Source organism: Onychomys torridus, chromosome 5 (assembly GCF_903995425.1).
Source record: "Onychomys torridus chromosome 5, mOncTor1.1, whole genome shotgun sequence".
Taxonomy (NCBI): domain Eukaryota; kingdom Metazoa; phylum Chordata; class Mammalia; order Rodentia; family Cricetidae; genus Onychomys; species Onychomys torridus.
Genome location: NC_050447.1, coordinates 38,504,289 through 38,526,516, shown reverse-complemented (window position 1 = coordinate 38,526,516; position 22,228 = coordinate 38,504,289). Strand labels below are relative to the sequence as shown.

At 45.0% G+C, this 22,228-nt stretch overlaps 1 protein-coding gene across 2 annotated transcripts in view; it reads right to left on the bottom strand.

Moving 5' to 3' along the window:
• The window catches only part of LOC118583547 (protein VAC14 homolog), an 89,703-nt gene that overhangs the window by 48,580 nt on the left and 18,895 nt on the right, over positions 1–22,228 (bottom strand). The window contains exons 9-10 of one of the 2 annotated variants that reach the window (XM_036186952.1): positions 22,012–22,164; positions 1,741–1,801 (exon numbers count right to left, since the gene is read on the bottom strand). In XM_036186952.1, coding sequence (XP_036042845.1) covers positions 1,741–1,801; positions 22,012–22,164 — 214 coding nt within the window. Of the gene's footprint in view, positions 1–1,740; positions 1,805–22,011; positions 22,165–22,228 lie in introns of both variants that reach the window. The other variant, XM_036186951.1, reaches the window with a different exon arrangement.

Sequence of the window (22,228 nt, the reverse complement as noted above, 5' to 3'; positions counted from 1 at the left end):
GGTAAAGCATCTACAAGATGAGAGGGTAGGTTGCTTTGTGCCACCCTGAATGATGCCATCTGTGCAAGCTCAGTGGCTCTGGAAGGAGCATGCCAGAGGTTTGAGCATCTAGCCTGTTCTCACAGCTCCTGTGGCTGCATCCTTCCTAGCACAGGCTGCAGGCTGTGATGCTACCACAAGACAGTCTTCCTGCCCCAGTGCAGCTTGCAGGAATCTTGTGTTTTGTTTCCTGTCTGTGTTTTCAAAAGGTTGGATTCAGCACTGGCTTCTGAGTGACAGGTATAAACTAAACCTGGTTCCAGCTAGTTGGTTTGTGACCTGAACACAGGAACTGAAGTCTCTGTAGGCCCACGCAGAAGAGCCTAAGTTTCCAAATGACAGATGAGGTGGTAGGAGGCCATGCCACCTCTGTAGTCCATCAGTCATGCACTGCCTCTGCTTCCTCCTTACCCACTGTCACTCTCTGAAGCTTGTCTTTCTGGCTATGAGTGGCAGCACATAAATCCCCTCACTGATCCTGCCACTCCTACGTATGCTACTGGCTTCCAAAGCCTCCATGACCAGAGCGGAAACCTCCAGAGGATTCACATATCCCCTGCCCCTCTGCCCATACCTCCAACCCTGAGTTCCAAAACCTAGTGTCCATGCTGGCCTCCCTTCTGAGCATGCCTAGCACCCCCTGGGGCCATGTCTGGAGTGCCGGTCACACCTGTTCTTCCCTTCAGTCCAGCTCAGAAATGTGCCAGGGCAGGCTGGGTTTAGTTTTAGCTAAGTATCTAGAGGCTACCCCTCCATTCCTCTCATTTAATCCATCCTGTCCATCAGCAAAGCTGCCAAGCCTACTGTTCAGACACACCTCCCACCTGCCAGCTCCTCAGTTTGCATGCAATCCCTTCTCTCCAGCCACCCTGACCCTCCCTCTCCCCATTCTTTCCCCACCCCTTTCCATCCCTGAAATAGACAGTGATGCTGCCAACCCTGGACTAGACACCAGCAAAATCTCAATGGTCTGACATCGGGTGAGCACCAAGCCTGGCTGCAGGACCCCTCATCCTCTGCAGTGCAACCGGCCTCCGCTACAGGTCTGCAGTCTCCTGGAAACTTGATGGCTACTTTGTTGTCTCCCATAAAGTGTGCCAAAGACAGGGTCACATTGATGATCTGACTCTACCTCAGAACCTGTGTGATGAGTCCGGGCAGGTGCTCTCGAAATGTATGACAAGCAAGTGAAAGTGAGTGGTGCCTGGCACTTACTTACTCTCCTGTTGCTCACTGGGGAGGCAGCACTGAAGTGCACAGTTACTGAATTCCATATCTGTGAGCTTAGAAATGACCCTTGGGTCTTTAGGGATAGCAAGACATTAAACACGCTAGAGATCCCGAGGATCTGAAAAGAGCCTCCTAAAGTGGAGTGAGTGGGCATTTTCTCCTCAGAAACGACTGGCTCCTCAGGCCCAGGTTCAATGTCAAGTTTAGAGGAAATCCACTATAGGGGAATTGTCACCCACACAGCTTCAGCAGGTAGGTCAGCAGACTCAGCCCAGGGCAGGTCGCGTTGGAGATGACTTTGCTCCTAGGCCTGCACTGCCCCCCTGTGGAAGCCTGTGCTATGACAGCCATCCTGAGAGATGGCAGAACAGAGTTCTGTGTCTCTACCATGGTCACAATTCTGACTGCTGTGCCCTTCCTGTCTTGTCTTCCAGAAAGCCGGAGACCACTGGCTTTTCACAAACCACTGACCTGGCTGAGGTGAAGACGCTGATGCCACTTCCGAAGCTGGAGTCACAGGAACCACCTGGACCTTCTGGGGAGGAAGAGGAACAAGGTGATGCTGAAGCCTGCCTGCTCATTTGTAGAAACAAGACCCTGGTCCCCAGCACCACACTTCTATTTCGGCTCCTGAAAAGGAAGCCAAGGACCCAAATGCTTCTGCACTCCCCAGGAATTAGGGGATAACAGCCAGGTCTGACTATTTCTAGGCATGGGGGACACTCACGCTGAATACAAATGGAACATTTCAGAAGGGCCTGCAGACCCAAGGGCAGCGCCTACACACAAATTGGGTTATTTAACACCTTAGCTAGCAGGGAATGCAGATAAAGGTCAAAGAGAGTTACTATTTCATCCCCACCTGGAGGGCTAAGGTAAACAGGGAAGAAAATGGTTAGTAAAGGTGAGGAGGAACAGAAACTCTTCTGCATTGCTGGTGAAAACATGAAATGATGTTGTCATTGTGGATAACAGGTTGGCAGGTCCTCAGAAGTTAAACAGTTATCAGGCAGCCCAACAATCTGCTCTAATAACTCCATCCAAGAGCAATGGAAACCTGTGTCCCACAGAAGCTGCATTTTATGGCAGTGCAGCTACCTACCATAGTCAAAAGGTGGAAGCAGCCCAAATGTCTGTGTGTGGATAAACAAAATGAAGCATTACTCAGCAATCAAAGAGGAACAGGTTATAGAATGGATGAACTTCAAAGATATGCTGAGTCAAAGAAGCCAATTCCAAAAGATTACACACTAAGATTCTATTTATAGGAAATGTCCAGAACAGACAAATCTGGAGACAGAAAGTAGATTAGAGGTTGCCTAGGGTTGGAGGATTTGGAGGAAGTAGAGTGTGATGGGCAAGGGCTTCTTTTTAGGTCATTGAAAATGTTCTAAAATTGGTTGTGATGATTATATAACTTGGTGAATGAATATACAATGCATCAATAAAAGGGTTAAAAAAGATTCTGGGAAAGAACTGTGACCTTGTACTCTGCACAAGTCCCTCAGCATGTGGCCAACTCAAAACCTTTACTACACTTAGCTTTCTGTTGCAGGCTCCAAGCAGAACAGGATTGAGACAATTCCAACCTTTTTCTTTTGGCACCTAATTAAGTTTCCTAAAGAGCCAAGACATTGTGCTCTGGAAGATATCTGGAAGGCTGCCAGTAGGATTCTCTTCTAACTAACCCCAGTCCTGACTGGGAACTGGTCACAGCTTAGAGGATCAAGGAAAGGAGGAGGAAGTCGGCAATGTGAGGTACTCAGATAGAAGGTCAATCTCAGCATCAGTGCTGAGTCAATGCGGCCCGCGGCCCCAACAGGATGTGCTGCAAAGGACTTCTGCAGCATCCTTCCAAAGCACCTAGCTTTAGGAAGCATGGGAGAGAATGTGAGACAGACTCACATGGACAAGTGTCTGCAAAGTGACTGGCCAGCCCTTCACAAGTGCCACAGATCGGAGGTGACTCAGAGGACAGCAATTAAGTGCAGCATGGAGTTTTAGAATCAAAGGATCATGAAGGAAACTGGGGACAGCCAGGTTAGGTGTACAATGGAGTCAGCAGTGTCCTACCAAAGTTCCAGACAGCTCAGTGGATAATACAAAAGGAGCTCTTTATTCTTCTGCATTTTTTTCTGTACACTTAAAATTATTTTTCTAAAGTGATTCTTTTTAAACCTAGGAAAAATATAGACTGCAGACAGTATCAGTGTCATGGAGATGAGAAACTGAGGATAGACATTCCATGACATGCTCTCAGTCAGACAGTATCAGAAGCCTGGAACTTTTCCAGAGAGCCATATATACACATTAAAAGACACACACACACACACACACACACACACACACACACACACACACACACAGAGAGAGAGAGAGAGAGAGAGAGAGAGAGAGAGAGAGAGAGAGAGAGAGAGTTGTTTGTCTTAGTTTCTGCCTGGGGTTTTTGTCATAGTCATCTGTCTCCTGTATTCTCTCTAAATTGTTAGTGCTTATCAATCAGGCCTGAGTTAAAAATTTCTTGATGAAGATACATGGAGAGAATTTCTCAACCAAACCAATAGGCAAAAATCATAAAGAAAAAAAAAAAACCCAATAGGCTAATTGAAATTGATAGCTGGAGTCCCCTGCTTTACTGGAGGCCCAGAACCCCAGGTGAGCTCCCACCCGCAGATTGCTAACACTCCCAACCTCCCAACCAACCAACCAACCAACCAACCAACCAACCAACCAACCAACCCCCATCACAATCCTGGCCTACAACTCTGGAGGAAGTCCCCTGTTCCGTGAGATTCCACACTGACATCCAGAACCCCAGGTAAGAACCCAGCCTGCATACATCAATACTCCTTCAGTGTCCTGCCAGCCTACCCCTAACCACCCCTCCTCCCCACGTCACTATATCCCGGCCCACAATTCTGGTGGAAGCCCCTGTTCCATTAGAAACCACACAGGCCCAGAACCCGGTGGACTGCCCCCACTTTCTCAGTGCTTACCCAGCCCACCCACCTTCCTCTCATCCTGGCCCCCAACTCCAACGGAGGCACCTGCTGGACCAGAGGACATGCAGGCCACCAAAACCACAGGTAGCCCCCAGCCCCAGCACTGTCCCCACTCAGTGTCTGTCCTTCTAGCCTACACCTAATCACCAACTCTTCCCCATCACCATACCTCAGGCCCCAACCCCTGCAGTGGGCCTCCAGCTGGACCAGAGGCTACACTGGCTGCCAGAACTCCAGCCCCAACTTGAGTAGAGACTGTCTACTCAACCATAGGCCACTCCAGTCAGAAGACCAGAGAGGAAACAGAAACCAAGGAAAAACACATCCATCCAACAAAGACAAACCCAGAAGTCTACACCTCTAATTACCCCAGACCCAGATGCTTAGATGCCAGTGAAAGAACACAATCAACAACAGCCAGGGCACCAGAGCCAGCTCTCCTACTACAGCAAGTCCTAAATATCTCAACACAGCTGAAGCACAAGGAGACCACCTTACAACCTAATTTATGAAGATGACAGAGGTCCTTAAAGAGGAAACGAATAAATCCCTTAAAGAAAGCCAAGAAAAGACAAACAGTTGAAGGAAATGAATAAAACTGTTCAAGACATGTAAATGAAATAGAAGCAATAAAGAAAAAAAAAAAAAACCCAAGGGAATCCTGGAAAAAACTAGGTAAGCGAACAGGAACTACACACGCAAGTATCACCCACAGAATATGAGATGGAAGAGAGAATCTTAGTCGTTAAAGATATGATAGAAGAAAGAGGTACATCGGTCAAAGAAAATGTTAAATATAAAAACGTCTGACACAAAACATCTGGGAAATCTGGGACACTATGAAAAGACCAAATCTAATGATAATAAGAATATGCCAGGTAGTGGTGGCTCATACCTTTAATCCCAACACATAGGAGGCAGATCTCTGTAAGTTTGAGGCCAGACTGGTCTACATAGTTGAGTTCCGGGAAAGCCAGAGCTACACTGTGAAACTCTGTCTTGGAAAAAAGACAAAAAGAACCCCTCCCCCAAAAGACTATATATATGGATAGAAGAAGACCTAGAAAACATTTTCAACAAAATCACAGGAAACTTGGCTAACAAGCCTAGAGAAGGACATGCCTGTAAAAGTACAAGAAACTTACAGAACATCAAATAGACTGGACCAGAAAAGAAAGTCCCACATAATAAATAAAACACTAAACATAGAACAAAGAAAGAATATTAAAAGCTGCAAGGGGAAAAGGTCAAGTAACATATAAAGGCAGACCTATTAGACTCATACCTGATACCCGACTTCTCAATGGAGACTCTAAAAGTCAGAAGGACCTGGACAGACTTTAAGAGACCATAGATACCAACCCAGACTACTAGACCCAGTAAAACCTTCAGTCACCATAGATGAATAAAACAAGATATCCCATGATAAAGTCAAATTTAAACAATCCACAACTCCGGCACTAAAGAAGGTACTAGAAGGAAAATTCCAACCCTAGGAGGTTAATTACATCCACGGAAACACAGGAAATAATCTCACACAAGCAAAAATAAAGGAAAAAACACACACCACCACCACCATCACCACCACCACCACCACCACCACCAAAATAAAGGAATTAGAAATCATTGGTCATTGATATCTCTCAATATCAAGGGCCTCAATTCCCCAATAAAAAGATACATACAGACTAACAGAATGGATGCAAAAACAGCATCCATCCTTCTGCTGCACACAAGAAACACACCTCCACATCAATGATAGACATTACCTCAGAGTAAAGGGGTGGAAAGATGGAGCTAAGAAACATGCTGCTGTAGCCATTCTAATATCTAACAAAATAGACTTCAAACCAAAACTAATCAAAAGTGACAGGGAAGGACACATCATACTCAAAGGAAAGATACACCAAGATGATCTTTCAATTCCTACTATCTTTGCCCCAAACACAAGGGCACCCATGTTTGTAAGGAAACACTACTGAAACTTACATCACACACCCACCCTCACACAGTGACAGTGGGAGACTTCAGGACCCTACTCTCACTAATGGACAGGTCATCCAGACAGGAACTAAAGATACTGGAGCTCATAGATGTTGTGAACCAAGTGGACCTCAGGGGTATCTACAGGACAAAATTCCCCCAACCCCAACAAACACAAAAGAATGTACCTTCTTCTTAGCACCTTGTGGAACATTCTTGAAACTGACCACATGCTTGGTCACAAAGCAAGTCTCAACAGTGTAATAAAATTAAAATAACCCTCTGCATCCTATTAGACCACCATGGATTAAAACTGGATTTCAACAACAGAAAGAACAGAAAGCCTACAAACTCATGGAAACTGAACAATTCCCTTTCTTTCTTTCTTTCTTTCCTTCTTTCTTTCTCTCTCTCTCTCTCTCTCTCTCTCTCTCTCTCCCTCTCTCCCTCCCTCCCTCCCTCCCTCTCTCTTTCTTTCTTTTTGAGACAGGGTTTCTTTGTGTAGCTTTGCGCCTTTCCTGGAACTTACTCTGTAGCCCAGGCTGGCCTCAAACTCACAGAGATCTGCCTCCTGAGTGCTGGGACTAAAGGCGTGTGCTACCACCGCCTGGCTCCACAATTCTCTACTGAATGACTACTGGTTGAGACAGAAATCAAGAAAGAAATTAAAGACCTCCTAGAATTCAATGAAAGCAAACACACAACACACCCAAACTTATGGGACACAATGAAAGTGGTGCTAAGAGGAGAGTTCACAGCACTAAGTGCCAACATAAAGAAATAGTGAGATCTCACACCGGCAATCTAACAGCACACCTGCAAGCTCTAGATCAAAAAGAAGCAAGCTCATCCAAGAGGAGTAGATGGCAGAAAATAATCAAACTGAAACCAATAAAATATAAACAAAGAGAACAATACAAAGAACCAATGAAACAAAGACTTTTTTTTTTGTTTTTGGAGAAAAAAATCAATGAGATAGACAAACCCATATCCAAACTAACTGGGAGAGAGAGCATCCAAACTAACAAAATCAGAAACAAAAAGGTGGACATAACAACAGACACTGAGGAAATCCAGAGAATCATTAGGTAATACTTTAAAAACCTATACTCCACAAAATTGGAAAATTGAAAAGAAATAGATAATTTTCTTGATAGACACCACTTACCAAAGTTAAATCAAGATCATTTACACAATTTTTTTTTTTTTTTTTCAAGACAGGGTTTATCTGTGTAGCTTTGGAGCCTGTCCTGGATCTCACTCTGTAGACCAGGCTGGCCTTGAACTCATAGAGATCTGCCTGGCTCTGCCTCCTGAGTGCTGGGATTAAAGGCATGCTCCACTGTCACCTGGCCCATATAAACAATTTAAATAGACTTATAACCTCTAAGAAAATAGAAGCAGTCATTAAAAGTCTCCTCCCCCCCAAAAAAGCCCATGGTCAGACTGTTTTAGTGCAAAATTCTACCAGACTTTTAAAGAAGAGCTAATGCCAATACTACTCAAATTATTCCACAAAATAGAAACAGAAGGAACTGCTGGGGAATGTCTTTCTGTATGCTGTGAATATTTGTTGCTCTGATTGGTTGATAAATAAAGCTATTTGGCCTATGGCAATGCAGCTTAGAGGCAGGCAGGACATCCAGGCAGAGAGACAGGAAGAGAGACAGGAAGGAGAAGAGAGACACTAGCTGCTGCCATGGCTGAAGGAACAACATGCCAGCAGATCGGTAAGCCATGGAACACGTGGCAAAACATAGATTAATAGAAATGAGTTAAGATATAAGAGCTAGCTAGCAAGAAGCCTGACCCATATGCCATACAGTCTGTAAATAATATAAGCCTCTGTGTGTTTACTTGGCTCCAAGTGGCAGAGGGACCTCAGGTGTGGACTGCAGGGGGGATGGGGGAATGGGGGACGGACACAGGAAAACTTCTGACTACAAGGAATATTGCCAAATTTTATAATTTTATAAGGCCACAGTCACCCTTATACTCAAACCACACAAAGATTCAACAAAAAGCAATTAGACAAATTTCCCTCATTACTATAGATGTGAAAATACTCAAAAATAATCAATGAAATAATTGCAAACCGAATCCAAGAACACATAAAAAAGATCATCCACCATGATCAAGTAGGTTTCATCCCAGAGATGCAGGGATGACTCATATCATCCAATGTAATTCACCATGTGAAAGAAAATAAAAACATATGATCATCTCATTAGATGCTGAAAAGGTCTTTGACAAAATCCAACATCCCTTTATGATAAATGTCTTGGAGAAGCCGGGCACTGGTGGTGCATGCCTTAATCCCAGCACTCGGGAGGCAGAGGCAGATAGAACTCTATGCGTTAGAAGCCAGTCTGGTCTATAGAATGAGTTCCAGGACAGGTAAAGCTACACAGAGAAACCCTGTCTCAAAAAACCAAAAGAAAGAAAAAAAGAAACAAACCAAGAGATTGGAGAAATGGCTCAGCAGTTAAGAGCACTTGTTGCTCTTGTAGAGGACCTGGGTTCAATTTCCAGCACCCACATGGCAGCTCACAACTGTTTATAATTCTAGTTCAGAGAACTAGAGTTCTCTTCTGGACTCTACAGGCACCAGGCACAAATGTGATACACAGACATACAAGCAAGTAAAACACACATACAAAATAAAACAAATCACAAAAAAAATCTTGGTGAGATCAGGGATACAAGGGATATAACTAAACATAATAAGGGCAATTTACAGCAAGCCTATAGCCAATGTTAAATTAAATGGAGAGAAACTCAAAGTGATTCCACTAAACTCAGGAACAAGACAAGGTTGTCCACTCTCTCCATATCTATTCGATATAGTACTTGAAGGTCTAGCTAGAGCAGTAAGACAACTGAAAGAGATCAATGGGATACAAATTGGAAAGGAAGAAGTCAAAGTATCATTATTTGCAGATGATGTGATAGTATACATAAGTGACCCCAAAGTTCTACCAGGGAACTCCTGCAGCTGATAAACATTTTGAGCGATTTGGCTGGATACAAGATTAACTTAAAAAAAAAAAATCAGTAGCTACACAAATGACAAATGGGCTGAGAAAGAAATCAGGGAAACAACACCCTTCACAACAGCCACAAACATAAAATATAAAATACCTTGGGGGTAATTTTAACCAAACAAATGAAAGATTTGTATTACAAAAACTTCAAGTCTTTGAAGAAAGAAATCGAAGAAGCAGAAGATGGAATTATCTCCCACGTTCATGGATTGGCAGGATTAACATAGTTAAAAATGGCCATCTTACCAAAAGCAATCTACAGACTCAACACAATCCCCATCAAAATTCCAATATAATTCTTTACAGACCTTACAAGAAAATACTCAACTTCATATGGAAAAACAAAAAAACCAGGATAGCTGAAACAATCCTGGACGATAAAAGAACATCTGGTGCTATCCATCCTTAATTTCAAGCTGTAGCTACAGTAATAAAAACTATAGTATTGGCATAAAAACAGATAGGTTGATCAACAGATTTGAATTGAATTGAAGACCCACACATGAATCCACATACCTGTGGACACCTGATTTTTTTTTTTTTTTTTAATGAAGAAGCCAGAAAGATACAATGGAAAAAAGATAGCATCTTCAACAAATTATGCTGGTCCAATTGGATGTCAGCAGTAAAAGAATGCAGATTGATCTGTATCTAACACCCTGCACAAAACTTATGTCCAAGTAGATCAAAGACCTCAACATAAAACCAGATACACTGAAGAGAAAGTGGGGAACAACCTTGAACACACTGGCACAGAGACCACTTCCTGAACAGAACAGTGATAGCACAGGCACGAAGAATAATCAATAAATGGGACCTTATGAAATTGAAAAGCTTCTCTAAGGCAAAGAACACCTTCAATAAGACAAAACAGCAGCCTACAGAATGGGAAAAGATTTTTACCAACTCCACATCTGACAGAAGGCTAAAACCCAAAATATATATATAAAAAAAAAAACTTAAGAAACTAGAAATCAACAAACCAAATAATCCAACTAAAAAGTGGTATACAGATCTAAATGGAGAATCCTCAACAGAGGAATCTCAAATGGCTGAGAAATGTTCAATATCCTTAGCCATTGGGGAAATGCAAATCAAAACTACTTTGAGATTCTATTTTACACCAGTCAAAATGGCTAAGCTCAAAACACAAGTGACAGCTCCTGCTGGCAACAACATGGAACAAGGGGAACACTCCTCCACTGCTGGTGGGAATGGAAATCAGTATGGCGGTTCCGTAGAATATCGGGAATCAATCTACCTCTAGACTTAGCTATGCCACACTTGGGCATATACCCAAAGGATGCTCCATCCTACAAGGACACTTGCTCAACCAAGTCCATTGCAGTTTTATTCATAATAGCTAGAAATTAGAAACAACCTAGATGCCCCTCAACTGAAGAACAGGTAAAGAAAATGTGGTATATTTACATAATGGAGTATTACTCAGCTGTTAAAAACAATAACATGATGATATTTGCAGGCAAACAGATGGAACTAGAAAAAAAAAAAAAACTATCCTGAGTGAGGTAGTCCAGACCCAGAAAGACAAACATGGTATGTGCTCACTTATAAGTGGACATTAAGTAAAGATAATAATGTACAATCCACAGATACAGAGAGACTAAGAAACAAGGAGGGCTCAAGGAGGGACACATGGATCTCCCTGGGAAAAGGAAGTAAGATTTTGTAGGTGGACTTGGGGCAGGTGAGGATGGGAACAGGAGGGATCAGGTGGGGGGAAGGGAGGGATGGAGGGAGAGTACTGGGAGAATTGGGAGGGTGGAATTAGGGGAGGATGTAGAAGCCCAGTGCAGTGGAAACTCCCTGGAATCTATGAGAATGACCTTAGCAAACTCTCCCAGTAATGGGGGATACAGAGCCAGAACTGGCCATCTTCTATGACTAGGTGTCTTAGTTAGGGATACAGAGCCAGAACTGGCCATCTTCTATGACTAGGTGTCTTAGTTAGGGCTTCTATTGCTGTAACAAAACACCATGACCAAAAAGCAAGTTGGGGAGGAAAGGGTTTATTTGGCTTACACTTCAGTATTGCTGTTCATCACTGAAGGAAGTCAGGACAGGAATCCTAGAGGCAGGAGCTGATACAGATCCAGTATGGCTCGCTTCCATGACTTGTTCAGTCTACCTTCTTATAGAGCCCAGGATCATCTGTTCAAAGTTGGCACCACCCACCATGGGCTGCACCCCCTTCCCCCCATTGATCACTAAATGAGAAAATGCCTTACAGCTGGATCTCATCAAGGTATTTCCTCAACTGAGGCTCCTTCCTCTCTGGTGACTCTAGCTTGTGTCAAGGTGTCACACAAAACCAGCCAATACACCAGGCTAGGCTCCCAGTGGTAGGACTGGGACATCAATCCAGCCATAAAACCTTGGACCTACAATCTGTCCTGCCTGGAGATGTGCTGGGGTAATGGTGGCACAGAACCTGTGGGAGAGGCCAACCAATGACTGGTTCAACTTGAGGCCCATGCCATGATAGGGAGCCCATGCCTGACACTGCCAGGATGGCTAGGAACTAGAAGCTGGATGGCCCAGAGACCCAGGAGAGAACCAATCAATGACTGGCAACATCAAACAAACAAATATAAATGAAATGATTCCTAATGATATTCTGCTATACTCATAATCGGTACCTAGCCCAACCATCATCGGAGAGGCTTCCTCTAGCAGCTGATAGGAGCAGATGCAGAGACCTATAGCCAAACATTAGATGGAGCTGAGGAACCCCACAGAAGAGGAGGAGGAAGGATTGCAGGAGTCATAGGAGTTGAGGACACAAAAACACAGCCCACAGAATCAACTAAGCAGGGTTCATAGGGGCTCAGAGACTGAAGTGGCAAACAAGGGTCAGAGCTAGGTCTTCTGCATACACTTATGGTTGTGTAGCTGGGTGATCTTGTGGGACTCCCAACAGTGGGCGGGGTATCTCTGACTCTTTTGTCTGCTCTTGGGATCCTTTTCTTCCTATTAGGGTGCCTTGACCAGCCTTGATATGAGCATTTGTGCCTAGTCTTCATTCATTCATTTGTGTGTGTATGGATATTTTGTCTGCATGTACATCTATTTGCCATTGGTGCTTGTGGAGGTCAGAAGAGGGCATCGAATCCCCTGGAGCTAGAGTAAGTGTGAGCCATTATGTGGGTCCTGGGAATTGGAACTTTGGTTCTCTCCAAGAGTAGCCAGTGCTCTTAACCACTGGACCATCTCTCCAGACCTGTGCTTAGTCTTATTGTAAATGGTTAGGCTATGTTCGGTGACTATATCTTTAGGCCTGTTTTTTTTTTTTTTTTCCTGAAGGGAAATGGAGGAATGGATCTGGGGGAGAGGGGAAGGGGCAGGGCACTGGGAGGCCTAGAGGGAGGGAGACTGAGGTCAGGATATAAGAGAGAGAAAAAATAAAATAAGTTGAAAACTGATTAAATGTGAGGGTCCTTTTTCCCTCTGGGTTTGTTGGCTACCAGGTTGAGTGGGGAGAGGCAGAAGAGATGACAGAAAGCTTTGGTGGTCCATGAGCATAAACAGAGACAGCACTCCAGGAAACAGATTTCAGTGAATCAGCTCAACTTTGTTCCAGAGCATAAGGAATATATAGGATTGGGGAGGCTGGGGACAAACCCTAATTTGCATTAAGTGGCATGCTCCTATCATAAGGCTTAGTATGTGGCAGTAGGGTCCTATAGCAGAGCTCCTTAGCACAAGTCTTCTCAGCTGGAATCTGTCACACTAAAGATGATGAATCAGGCACCTGGTTTCTGAGACGGCTTTTAGATAAGGTCAGTACTCTAGGCCCAGGGACATTCTCCGGATAAAGGCAGGTAGAGGCAGGAAGATGAGCTGGAGGGAGGGAGCTCCACTTTGCAGAGCTTATTTAAATAAGCTGCTAGGCCAAGGGAGGCCATGATCTCTGAACAGCCAGCAATGTCTTCCAACCACTACAAAGGTACTGGGAGAAGACATTTACAATGCATTTCACTGTCAGAACTAACATTCAACACAGGAAACAGCCCTCAAAAGTCAAGAGAAAAAAGTCAGGCTGGGATGGAGCTCAGTGGTAGAGCATCTGCCTAACATGAATGAGGCCACGGGTTTGGACTCTTTTGCACACACACACACACACACACACACACACACACACACACACACACACACACAGGAAAACCAAATTAGGGAAAACATACAAATCCCTGACAGAGCAGCCTTTCCATTTATGTAACAAATGCTTACATAGCTGTTAGGATGCCCGAGGAATAATTTCAAACAGCCAACAGATGTCGGCACATTTGTTGTGACAAGCCTACAGTGCCAGGACTGTCATTACTTTCATCATAGAGGTGAAGAAAGGAAGGTAAGGTCAGAAGACTTGTCCAGGGTCACACAGCTGGACATCAGGGATCCAGGGGCCAGACCCAGGGCCCTGTGTGGTTGTGCTGCGTTCTGAGGAGAGGAAGCTGCTATGTGTGGCTGGGAAGTTGGGAATCACAGTAATCATAGGATTGCAGAGTAAAAAGTTCCTTTTACTCACCAGGGCAGCAAACATTTAAGAAATGACTCAGATTCCCATGGAGGCTCTGGGGGCTAAAGCTTCTCCATGCTGGAAGTACATACGCAGCCACTGGCCTCCCTAAGGGCCAGCTCAGCACTATGTGCTCACACAAAAAGTGCCCTACTCTACAGGCTCCTTGCACATGCTAGGCAAGTGTTCTATGACTAAAGCCATACCTCCAGCCCCTCTTCTTGCCTTTAGCTGGATTTCTTCTAATAAGTAAGAGTTGTCTCTTCTTTGTCACTCATTCATTCAATTATTTACATCAAACATTATGGAGTCATGGATATTTATTCTGTGAGGTTTTATTTACTTGTTTTGTTTTGACCCGGAACTCTGAAATGTAAGGAGTATCACCCTGAATTCCTGATCCTCCTGCCGCCATTGCCCAAGTACTAGGATTACAGGTAGAGAACCACCCCAGCTGTTCTGTTACCAATGAGGGCTACCATTGTTCCTATTGTTCAAATGTTACCAGCCTCGACTTCTTAAAAGTTTCCAAGTTTACAAATGAAACATGTTCTGAAAATTACAATCAAGTCTTTGGCCTATTCCAGAGATAGCCTACAGCCCCCTTCCTCTCTGGTAAAGGGATCTTTATTTTTGTGTTAAATAAGAGAGCCACACTGCCACCTGTCTTCTCTAGTCTCAGAAGCAGAGGAAGGCAGGCTGTGCCTGGAGGTAGGTGAGAAGGAAGTGCAGGGAGTGATGGGAAGGACAGACTGACCCAACAGCCATAGTCCACAGCCCTGAAGAGCTCTTCCAGCAGATGCTGTGGCCAGTCACTTACTGGGGAGGTGGTTTGTGGGGAAAACAGGACATTTGTCTAATCTCCAGTATCTTCCCCAATATAATTTTTTTTGTATATGTATGTATGTGTGGTGTGTATACATGTGTGTGACTGCATATGAGTTTACTTATGTGTACAACCTTGTGACGTCAGGTGTCTTTCTTTTCATCTTCTGTAGCTAGGCAGGTCTTCTCCTGGTCTCTAGTAAGCTGGAGCTCGCTGATTAAAAAAGTCTAGCCAGCCAGTTGCTCTAGGGATCCTGTTTTAACTCCCTAGAACTGAGGTGTGCTACCAAGTCCCCCAGCTTTTACATAAGTCCTGGGGATCCACCTCTAGACCTCATGCTCTACAGAGGGAGTCATCTTTCCAGCTCTGATCAGGTTCTGAAAACATGCATTTCAAGGAAAGAAGACGGATGGTAATATAATGGACATCCAGTCACGTGCACTGGATGTAGTTTGCTCCTGACTTAAAGTGGAAAACAAAACAAAACCAAAACCAACAACAAAAAATCTTTCAAATCCATGGGGAAATATAAGCCCTAACTGGATAATGGATCACATTAGGGACGTTTTTCTTTGCTGAAGTTTGATGATTTTTCTGAAAATGGAGGGCAAAGAGATGTGACAAGAGCTGCTGGAGGGGAGAGCAAGAATTTGTCTTTTGTTTTCTTTGTTTTGCTGTTGTTAGTTGGATTATTTGGGGCTTGAATTTTTGATTTTGAGATAGGTTCTTGCTGCACCATACAATCTGGCCTGAAACAGCAGGGCTGCTAGGGTTCTCCTGTCTCGACCTCTTTAAGCAAGGGACTGTGTGGTGCTGCACCCAGTTCTTTACTTCAGCTGGAAAAAATAGAGCATGTCTGTCTCCACCACAAGTGCTAGAGGCCATCAGTCTAATCCAGGCCAGAGGGCTATGTCCCTTCTGGATCCTCTCAGAAAGGATCCATTTTCCTGCCTTCTCCTGTCTCTAAAAGCCGCTTGCATTCCTGGCATATGGACCCATCCGCCTTTGTCATTAAGACCCAAAGGGAGAGGCTGACTCAAGTGGTTGAGTGTAGAGTCTGGAGATCTAATCCCGATGCTCACCTCTGACCTACTGTGACTTAGGACAATTACTTAACTTCTCTGTGCCTCGATGACCCCATTTGTCAAGCAGTGATAATAAAACCTGACATATAGGTGACAAGGAGAATCAAAGGAGTTTGTGAAGACCTAGGGAAATGACTGAGCAGTGAAAGAAAAGAGTGGGGTAGCAGAAGGCATCCCGTTCACCTTGAACACTTACCTCTGACTGATCTCGCAGCTCCATTCTCCCCATCCACTCCCCCTCTGGATGAGTTTGAAGCATATCTCACACCATCCCATTTCATCTGGAGATATGCACTTCTTGAAGATTTTAAAGCTCCATCTGGTCATTATACGGAATTGAATCCCCACTGCACCTCCTTCCCCTTCCATCTCAGAACCTGCTCTCAACCAGCCTCGTCCTCCAATGCTGATGCTGGTCCAGCACCCCCAGTCTTTCAGCTCACACAGCTCTCCACAGGTCCTACCTGTGGCCTTCACTTGCTCTCCTCCTCCTTCTTCCCATCTCCTCGGTTGGCTCCTTTACCTTGTCCCATCCTACATGATGGTATGGTCAGCCCACTGAGTCCCCTTCCCTCTCTCACACCCAAGCCCTTGGCATTCCTCCTCAGTGTATTAGCTGTGTTGCTTGCCAAAGTTATACAAATATGCAAGTTACAAAGTACTTGGCAGAAGCAACCTAAGAGAGGATGGAACTCGGTCAGTTTCTGGGGATTTTAGTTGTGGAGAAGGCATGGAGGCCAGAGTGCCTCGGTCTGTCTGCACATGAGCTGTGAAGTGGCTGGTCACTGTGGTGGTCAACCAGGAAGAGATCCTTCGTGTAGCTAGGCCTTAACTCTCATTGGTCCACCTCCCCATGACTCACCTCCACCTGCCAGGCCCCACCTTCTAAAGGTTCTATAACCTGCCTGAATAGTACCACCAGCTGGGAACCAAGTATTCAAACATCATGCTGTGGGAGGCATTCTAGGTTCAAGGCGTGGATCACCTAGCCTCATAGCTCCAGACAGTTATATAGCAGTGGTCCCCATCTGACCTCCAGGGGAGTGCAGATCACCTAGGTAAGGTCATGTTTCCGTCTTAAGAGGCAGAACAATCCAGTATAGTCTACATTTCCTCACCTTCTCCTGACAATCCCCTCACTGTCCCTCCTACTCAGTGGACAGTGACTCCATGCTTCCAGGCACAGATTCCTTTCCCCGATTCCACACATTGACCCCATCTGCAAAGGATCTCTTGGCTCTGTGATGGCCACTCCCTCCCAGGGACTATCATGCCTAGCTTGTGTCACTGCGCTGTGGTGCCTATACTTCCTGTTGAAGGTTTCACAGAGTGGCTGTAGGTCTGCCACGGGTCCCTCTGCTCAAACCTGCAGTGATCCCTACAGCATCCAGAGGAAACACTGGAGTTCTTTTGGTCCCTCACATGTGCCCCCACCCTGCAGTGCAGAAGACAGTGCTCTTCTGGGGTCATCCGCCCTCCACTGGAAACACATTCCCTCCCTCATGTGGTATTGAATCAGATGTCACATGGTCATTGAGGCCTTTTAGGAAGACCCTGTCTAAAATCACACCTCCTTCCTAGACTCCAGAGCGTTCTTTTTCTATGAAGTTTTCTATAGCATTTATCAGCTAAAAAGAACATTCCTAGAAATAAACCTTAGTACATATCTGTTCATTAATTCCTACAGCTAGATTATTAAACATTTAAGGTTCATGATATATGCTGTCAAACACCCGCTAGGCTATTTAACCTCTTCCTTGTTAGACTTCCAAGAAGGCAAGGTGTCTGGTGCTAGCCCTGTTCTCATCCTCAGCCTTAAGGCTTCCTGTGTGATCCCAGGTTCCAGGATACAAGCTGTTCCTCCTGGTTTCTCTTACAGGAAAAGCCCTAATTATCCTCAGAGGCCTTCGTCATGTTGGTGGAATTAGAAACTCGCATTCAGCAGCAAATTTGGTATCAAAAACCTTAGAAGTTGAATTTATCCTCAGGAAATAATTGCAGATGTTTATAAGACTTTTGTGCATGAAAGTTCTTTTTAGCAAGGATTATAGGATTAAAATGGAATTAGAAGCAGCTAAGTGATTTATGATAGATTGGTTAAATAGATTAGAGCATTATCTACCTGATGTAATGATACAAGGTCAGTACATTAATAGGGAAGGAAAGCTTAACAAATAAGAAGATTATAAATTGCACTCCCCAAAACAAAAGACATATTTGAATCCCCTGTCCAGAGACTAGTTGTAGTAATATACCTAATTATACAATACGGTCTAAAAGGGAAAGCCAATATATGTTGTGATTTTAAAAAATTGTAGCAGAAACAGCCCTAACAAATGGGATATTGTTCATCCATAAAAAGAAGTTTAGTACTAATATGTCCTAACAACATGGGGAACCTTGAAAAATATTATGCAAAGTAAAAGAAGCCAGATCTAACTGGGTACTGTTATATGAATGCTCACAACAGGTAAACTCGCATGGCTGGAGGTAGTGCAGGGCTGGGGAGGGATGAGTTTCTCACTGGGGGATACTGGAAATGTTTTGGAGTTGGATAGTATTAATGGATAGTAGTATTGTTGTACTACTTTGTGAAGATACTAAATTGACTAAGTTGTACTCTTTAAAATAATGTCAAATAAAAAATAATGCAGACTAGTGCTGACTAACCTGGAAAATTATGTATCACTGGTGAGAAAAATATTCAAACTGTAACTCACTCTATTTCTCATGATTCCATTTTTTTGGGTGTGTGTGAAAACAAAATAAAAAAAAATACACAAGTGTTATATACATACATTAAAAAAACGAAAACAAAACACCAAAACCAAGCCAACTTGTTGGCGGTGGTAACTCCTGGATGGTCCTACCTACAGTAAGCGCTGTCCTCTACCGTCTCTTCAGGGAGCATGTACTTCCTTTATGATCAGAAGCTTAGAAACAAACATGCTCTCTCAAGACCTCTGGGAAGCTGTGCCTGCCTGTTGCCTGTGCTCCCTCTCCTGGGCCTGGCTATAGTCCCTTACAACTCTACCCTGGTGTCTCTGTAATCCCTGCTCTACAGCTGTCCTGGGTCTGATTTGCCTGTACTTTCAGAACCCATAGATGGTGCTGACAAACCCTGCCAGAGTCAGCTTTGCAAACAGGTGGATTTTACTATACGCAGACTGGGGTAGCCACAAGCTCTCTACCGGAGATCCTCTGTACAGTGTTCCTTCCCACCTGCCACTTCCTCATTTAGAACCCAGTGAGGAGAAATACGACAGCAGAAGCCCCAGCTGAGGGTCTTGTTACGGGAACAAATAACCATGCTTTGACTTACAACGGTTCTGGGGGACTTATGACTTAACTTCCTCATGCTGCGTAGGTGGCATTCATGTGTGTTGTGCCTTCAGTACAGAGTTTACAAAACTACATGGAACACTCCCAAAAGGCTTTGTGAGAAATGGCTTTGGCCAACTGTAGGCTGATGTAAGTGTTCTAAATGTGTTCGAATGCATTTTTGACTTCTAATACTTTCAGCCATTGGGTTTGTGGGCTGCAACCTCATTTAAGTCAAGGAGCGTCTATGTGAAAACAGCAGCTGTTGTGAATAGCAATTGTCACATGAGCAAAAATCTGTTTTGAAACTCACAGCCACCCTACAGGTTAGGTGACCCCTAACAACAAGGGTTACCCCACTCAACAAGTAAGGAAACGAGGCATTGGAAAGGCTAAGCAGCAAAGCCAGGTGTGGAAGCTAGGGAGGCTGAGACCGAAGAAAGGCTGAATGGCTGTGTAAGGGAAAAAGATGTGAGGAGGGCTGAGCCAGGACTTATAGGTAGGTTGTTTAAATGCCAGAATCAGTGCTGTGACACCCAAGACCACTACGGGATTTTTCTGAGGGGTGGGGATGGGGGGTCAGGCCAGGCACATTGAGTGCTGCAGGACTCAGAAGTCAGGGCAAGGACTTTGCACTGAATATCCCATAAATGGCAGGGCCGACAGGAAGCTGCAGGTGGACAGGACTTAGGGCAGAGGGTACAGAGGAGGGGTTAGCCTGACTGGGAGCTCTGTGGTTGGGAGGAAGAATCAACTCTGGAGGGTTGGGTCTGTGCATGCCTATTTAATACATGCACACATACAAATGGCCTGAAGGTGTGCCATGAGCAGCATGCTATGTGGTGAATATGTGGAGCATGCTGCATCACAAGCTGAGCATGGAAGAGACTAAAACAGGAAGACCAGGCTGGAGGTGCCTGTGGTAGCCATACGGCCCTGGTCAGAACAGCAGGACCAGATCATGAATGAGACAGGACGGGACAGGCTTGCCAGGACTGTGTCTTGTGGGCATCCTGAAAAATACCTGTGATTAGTTACAAGCTGAGTACGGCTGAGAATAAATGTACGGCTGTCAAGTGAGACATTCCCTTTTCTAGAAACCACTAGAAAGTGTACTGTTCATCTCTCACAATGCTGTTTGTAAGGTAATAAAATCCAGGCCAAGCTGCTGATGTACCCTGGTTTAGGCTAACGTTCTCCCGAGCAGACAGTAACTTGAAGAAGGCTTTGAAGAACTAGTTAAAAGGATAAAGATTCTGCATTGGCTGGGAATCAAACCCAGGCCTCCCACATGGCAGGAGAGAATTCTACCATGGAACCACCAACACTCCAGCTCACAGAGAGCTTTTTAGCTGCTGCCATGACCCACAGAATAGATCAGCTCCTCTCCAGGGAGCTCATCACTGCCACAGAAACAGACAGATGGGCACAGCTACCAACTCATACATAGTAAATGAAATACAATTCACACCACACAATTTTGCTTAACACAACTTTGCCATTTAAAAGTATATAATTGGCTGGTTCTAAATACAATCACAAAGGTGTACAACCATTGGCCTATTCAATTCTAGAATATTTCCACCATCTCCCAGAGAAACCAGGATCTGTCCCAGGCGGTCTCAGGACCTCTTCCCCCTCAGTCCAAGCAACCATTATTCTACTTGCTGACTGGGATTCTGAGACACTAACTTTCATGTCGAGCTGAAGCCAAAAGGAAGCCAAGCAAAAACAAGGAAGAGAAAGCTACCCAACACAAAAAAGCAAGTTGTGGGATTGACACACCATCTTAATTATGTGTACGTTAAAAATGTGAAAGATATGCCCCAAATCTGACACTGCTCATCTTCGGGGCAGGCAACCCTGCTGCGCTGTCACCTCCCTACTGTGCAAATGTTCTAGAACAAGAACCGCAAAACACAACGCTCACCCACCAGCACAAGTCCACAAACTACTACTGAGACTTCCAGCTTCTAGAAAGAGAGCTTTTCCTGGGCAAGGTCTTCACTAGCTTACCTAAATTTTCTCTTTGCTGGAGCTGTCAAAAGTGCTCAGGCTGCTGAACTGGCCATACTCAAACCCTAGTCCCCCCTGGCAGGGGAGAAGCCTATGAGTGAAGCCCCAAGGCTCCAGCTGGGCTGTTCTGCCTCCAGAGAGCTGAGACCTGACACCCAACGAGGGTACTCTACCAGCCAAACCCGCAGCAGAGGGCCTGGGACCCAGAGCAAGGCTGTCTGCTGTTCCAGCAAGGAGGGAGCGAGAGCGTGCTATGACTGTGGTGGTTCTTTTGGCTCCAGCTGTAGGTTCCAGATCCGGCTCTCTCACGCTTAGACATCTGCACAGGGTTTGCACCCATTCACTATGATTCACTGAAAAGGAGGACATCCCTCCAGAGACGGTCAGTGACACTGAGGACAAAGGTCCAGGAGAGAAGAGCAGGAGGGCAAGCTCCATCTCCAGCCAGCACAAAAAGTGGTTTATTTTGACAAATAAACAAGGAAACAATGTAAAGAAAGCCTTTGAAAGGACTGTTTCAAGGCACTGACTTGTGCAGTAGAAACACATCTCCAGTACTTAATAAACTAGCATCCTCCTGACCCCTCCTCCCTGAGAATGGCTAGGGCAGGGAGGGCCAGAATCTGAGAATCAAACCAACTAACTGCACAGCTTGGTGCTCCTGTCATGTTCCCAACAATGACCCAATGGGGGCTGGACCCAGGAGGAGATCAAGGGCAATGTGTAATGGTCTTTGAGGTGACAAGAGTGAAGAGCATGGGCTCTGGGGACAGCTGTCAGAGTCTGCAGGATGGAGCTAACAAAGTACCTGCTTCACTGGGCAGGTACCAGAACCAGTCACCATCTGTAAATGACACTACGAGTTTAGTCCCAGGACCTGTTTGCCCAGCAGCAGAAGTGAGGACTCTGATGTCAGGGTACTCACCACTAGCTGTCCCCTCCTGCTTTGGTAGGGAGTCCTCAGGGTTGGGTTCTGTCTGCCTCTGTGTTACTGGCTTTGGCTCATCTGGTTCGTCATCCTCGGGAGTGACCAGCTTCATCAGACTCTGGTTACACACATTGGCCACCTCCTTAATGCCTGTCTACTGATGTAAGGAGCTCCCCGTGCAAACACCTCCTGAAGCCCGAGGCCACGAGTCTTC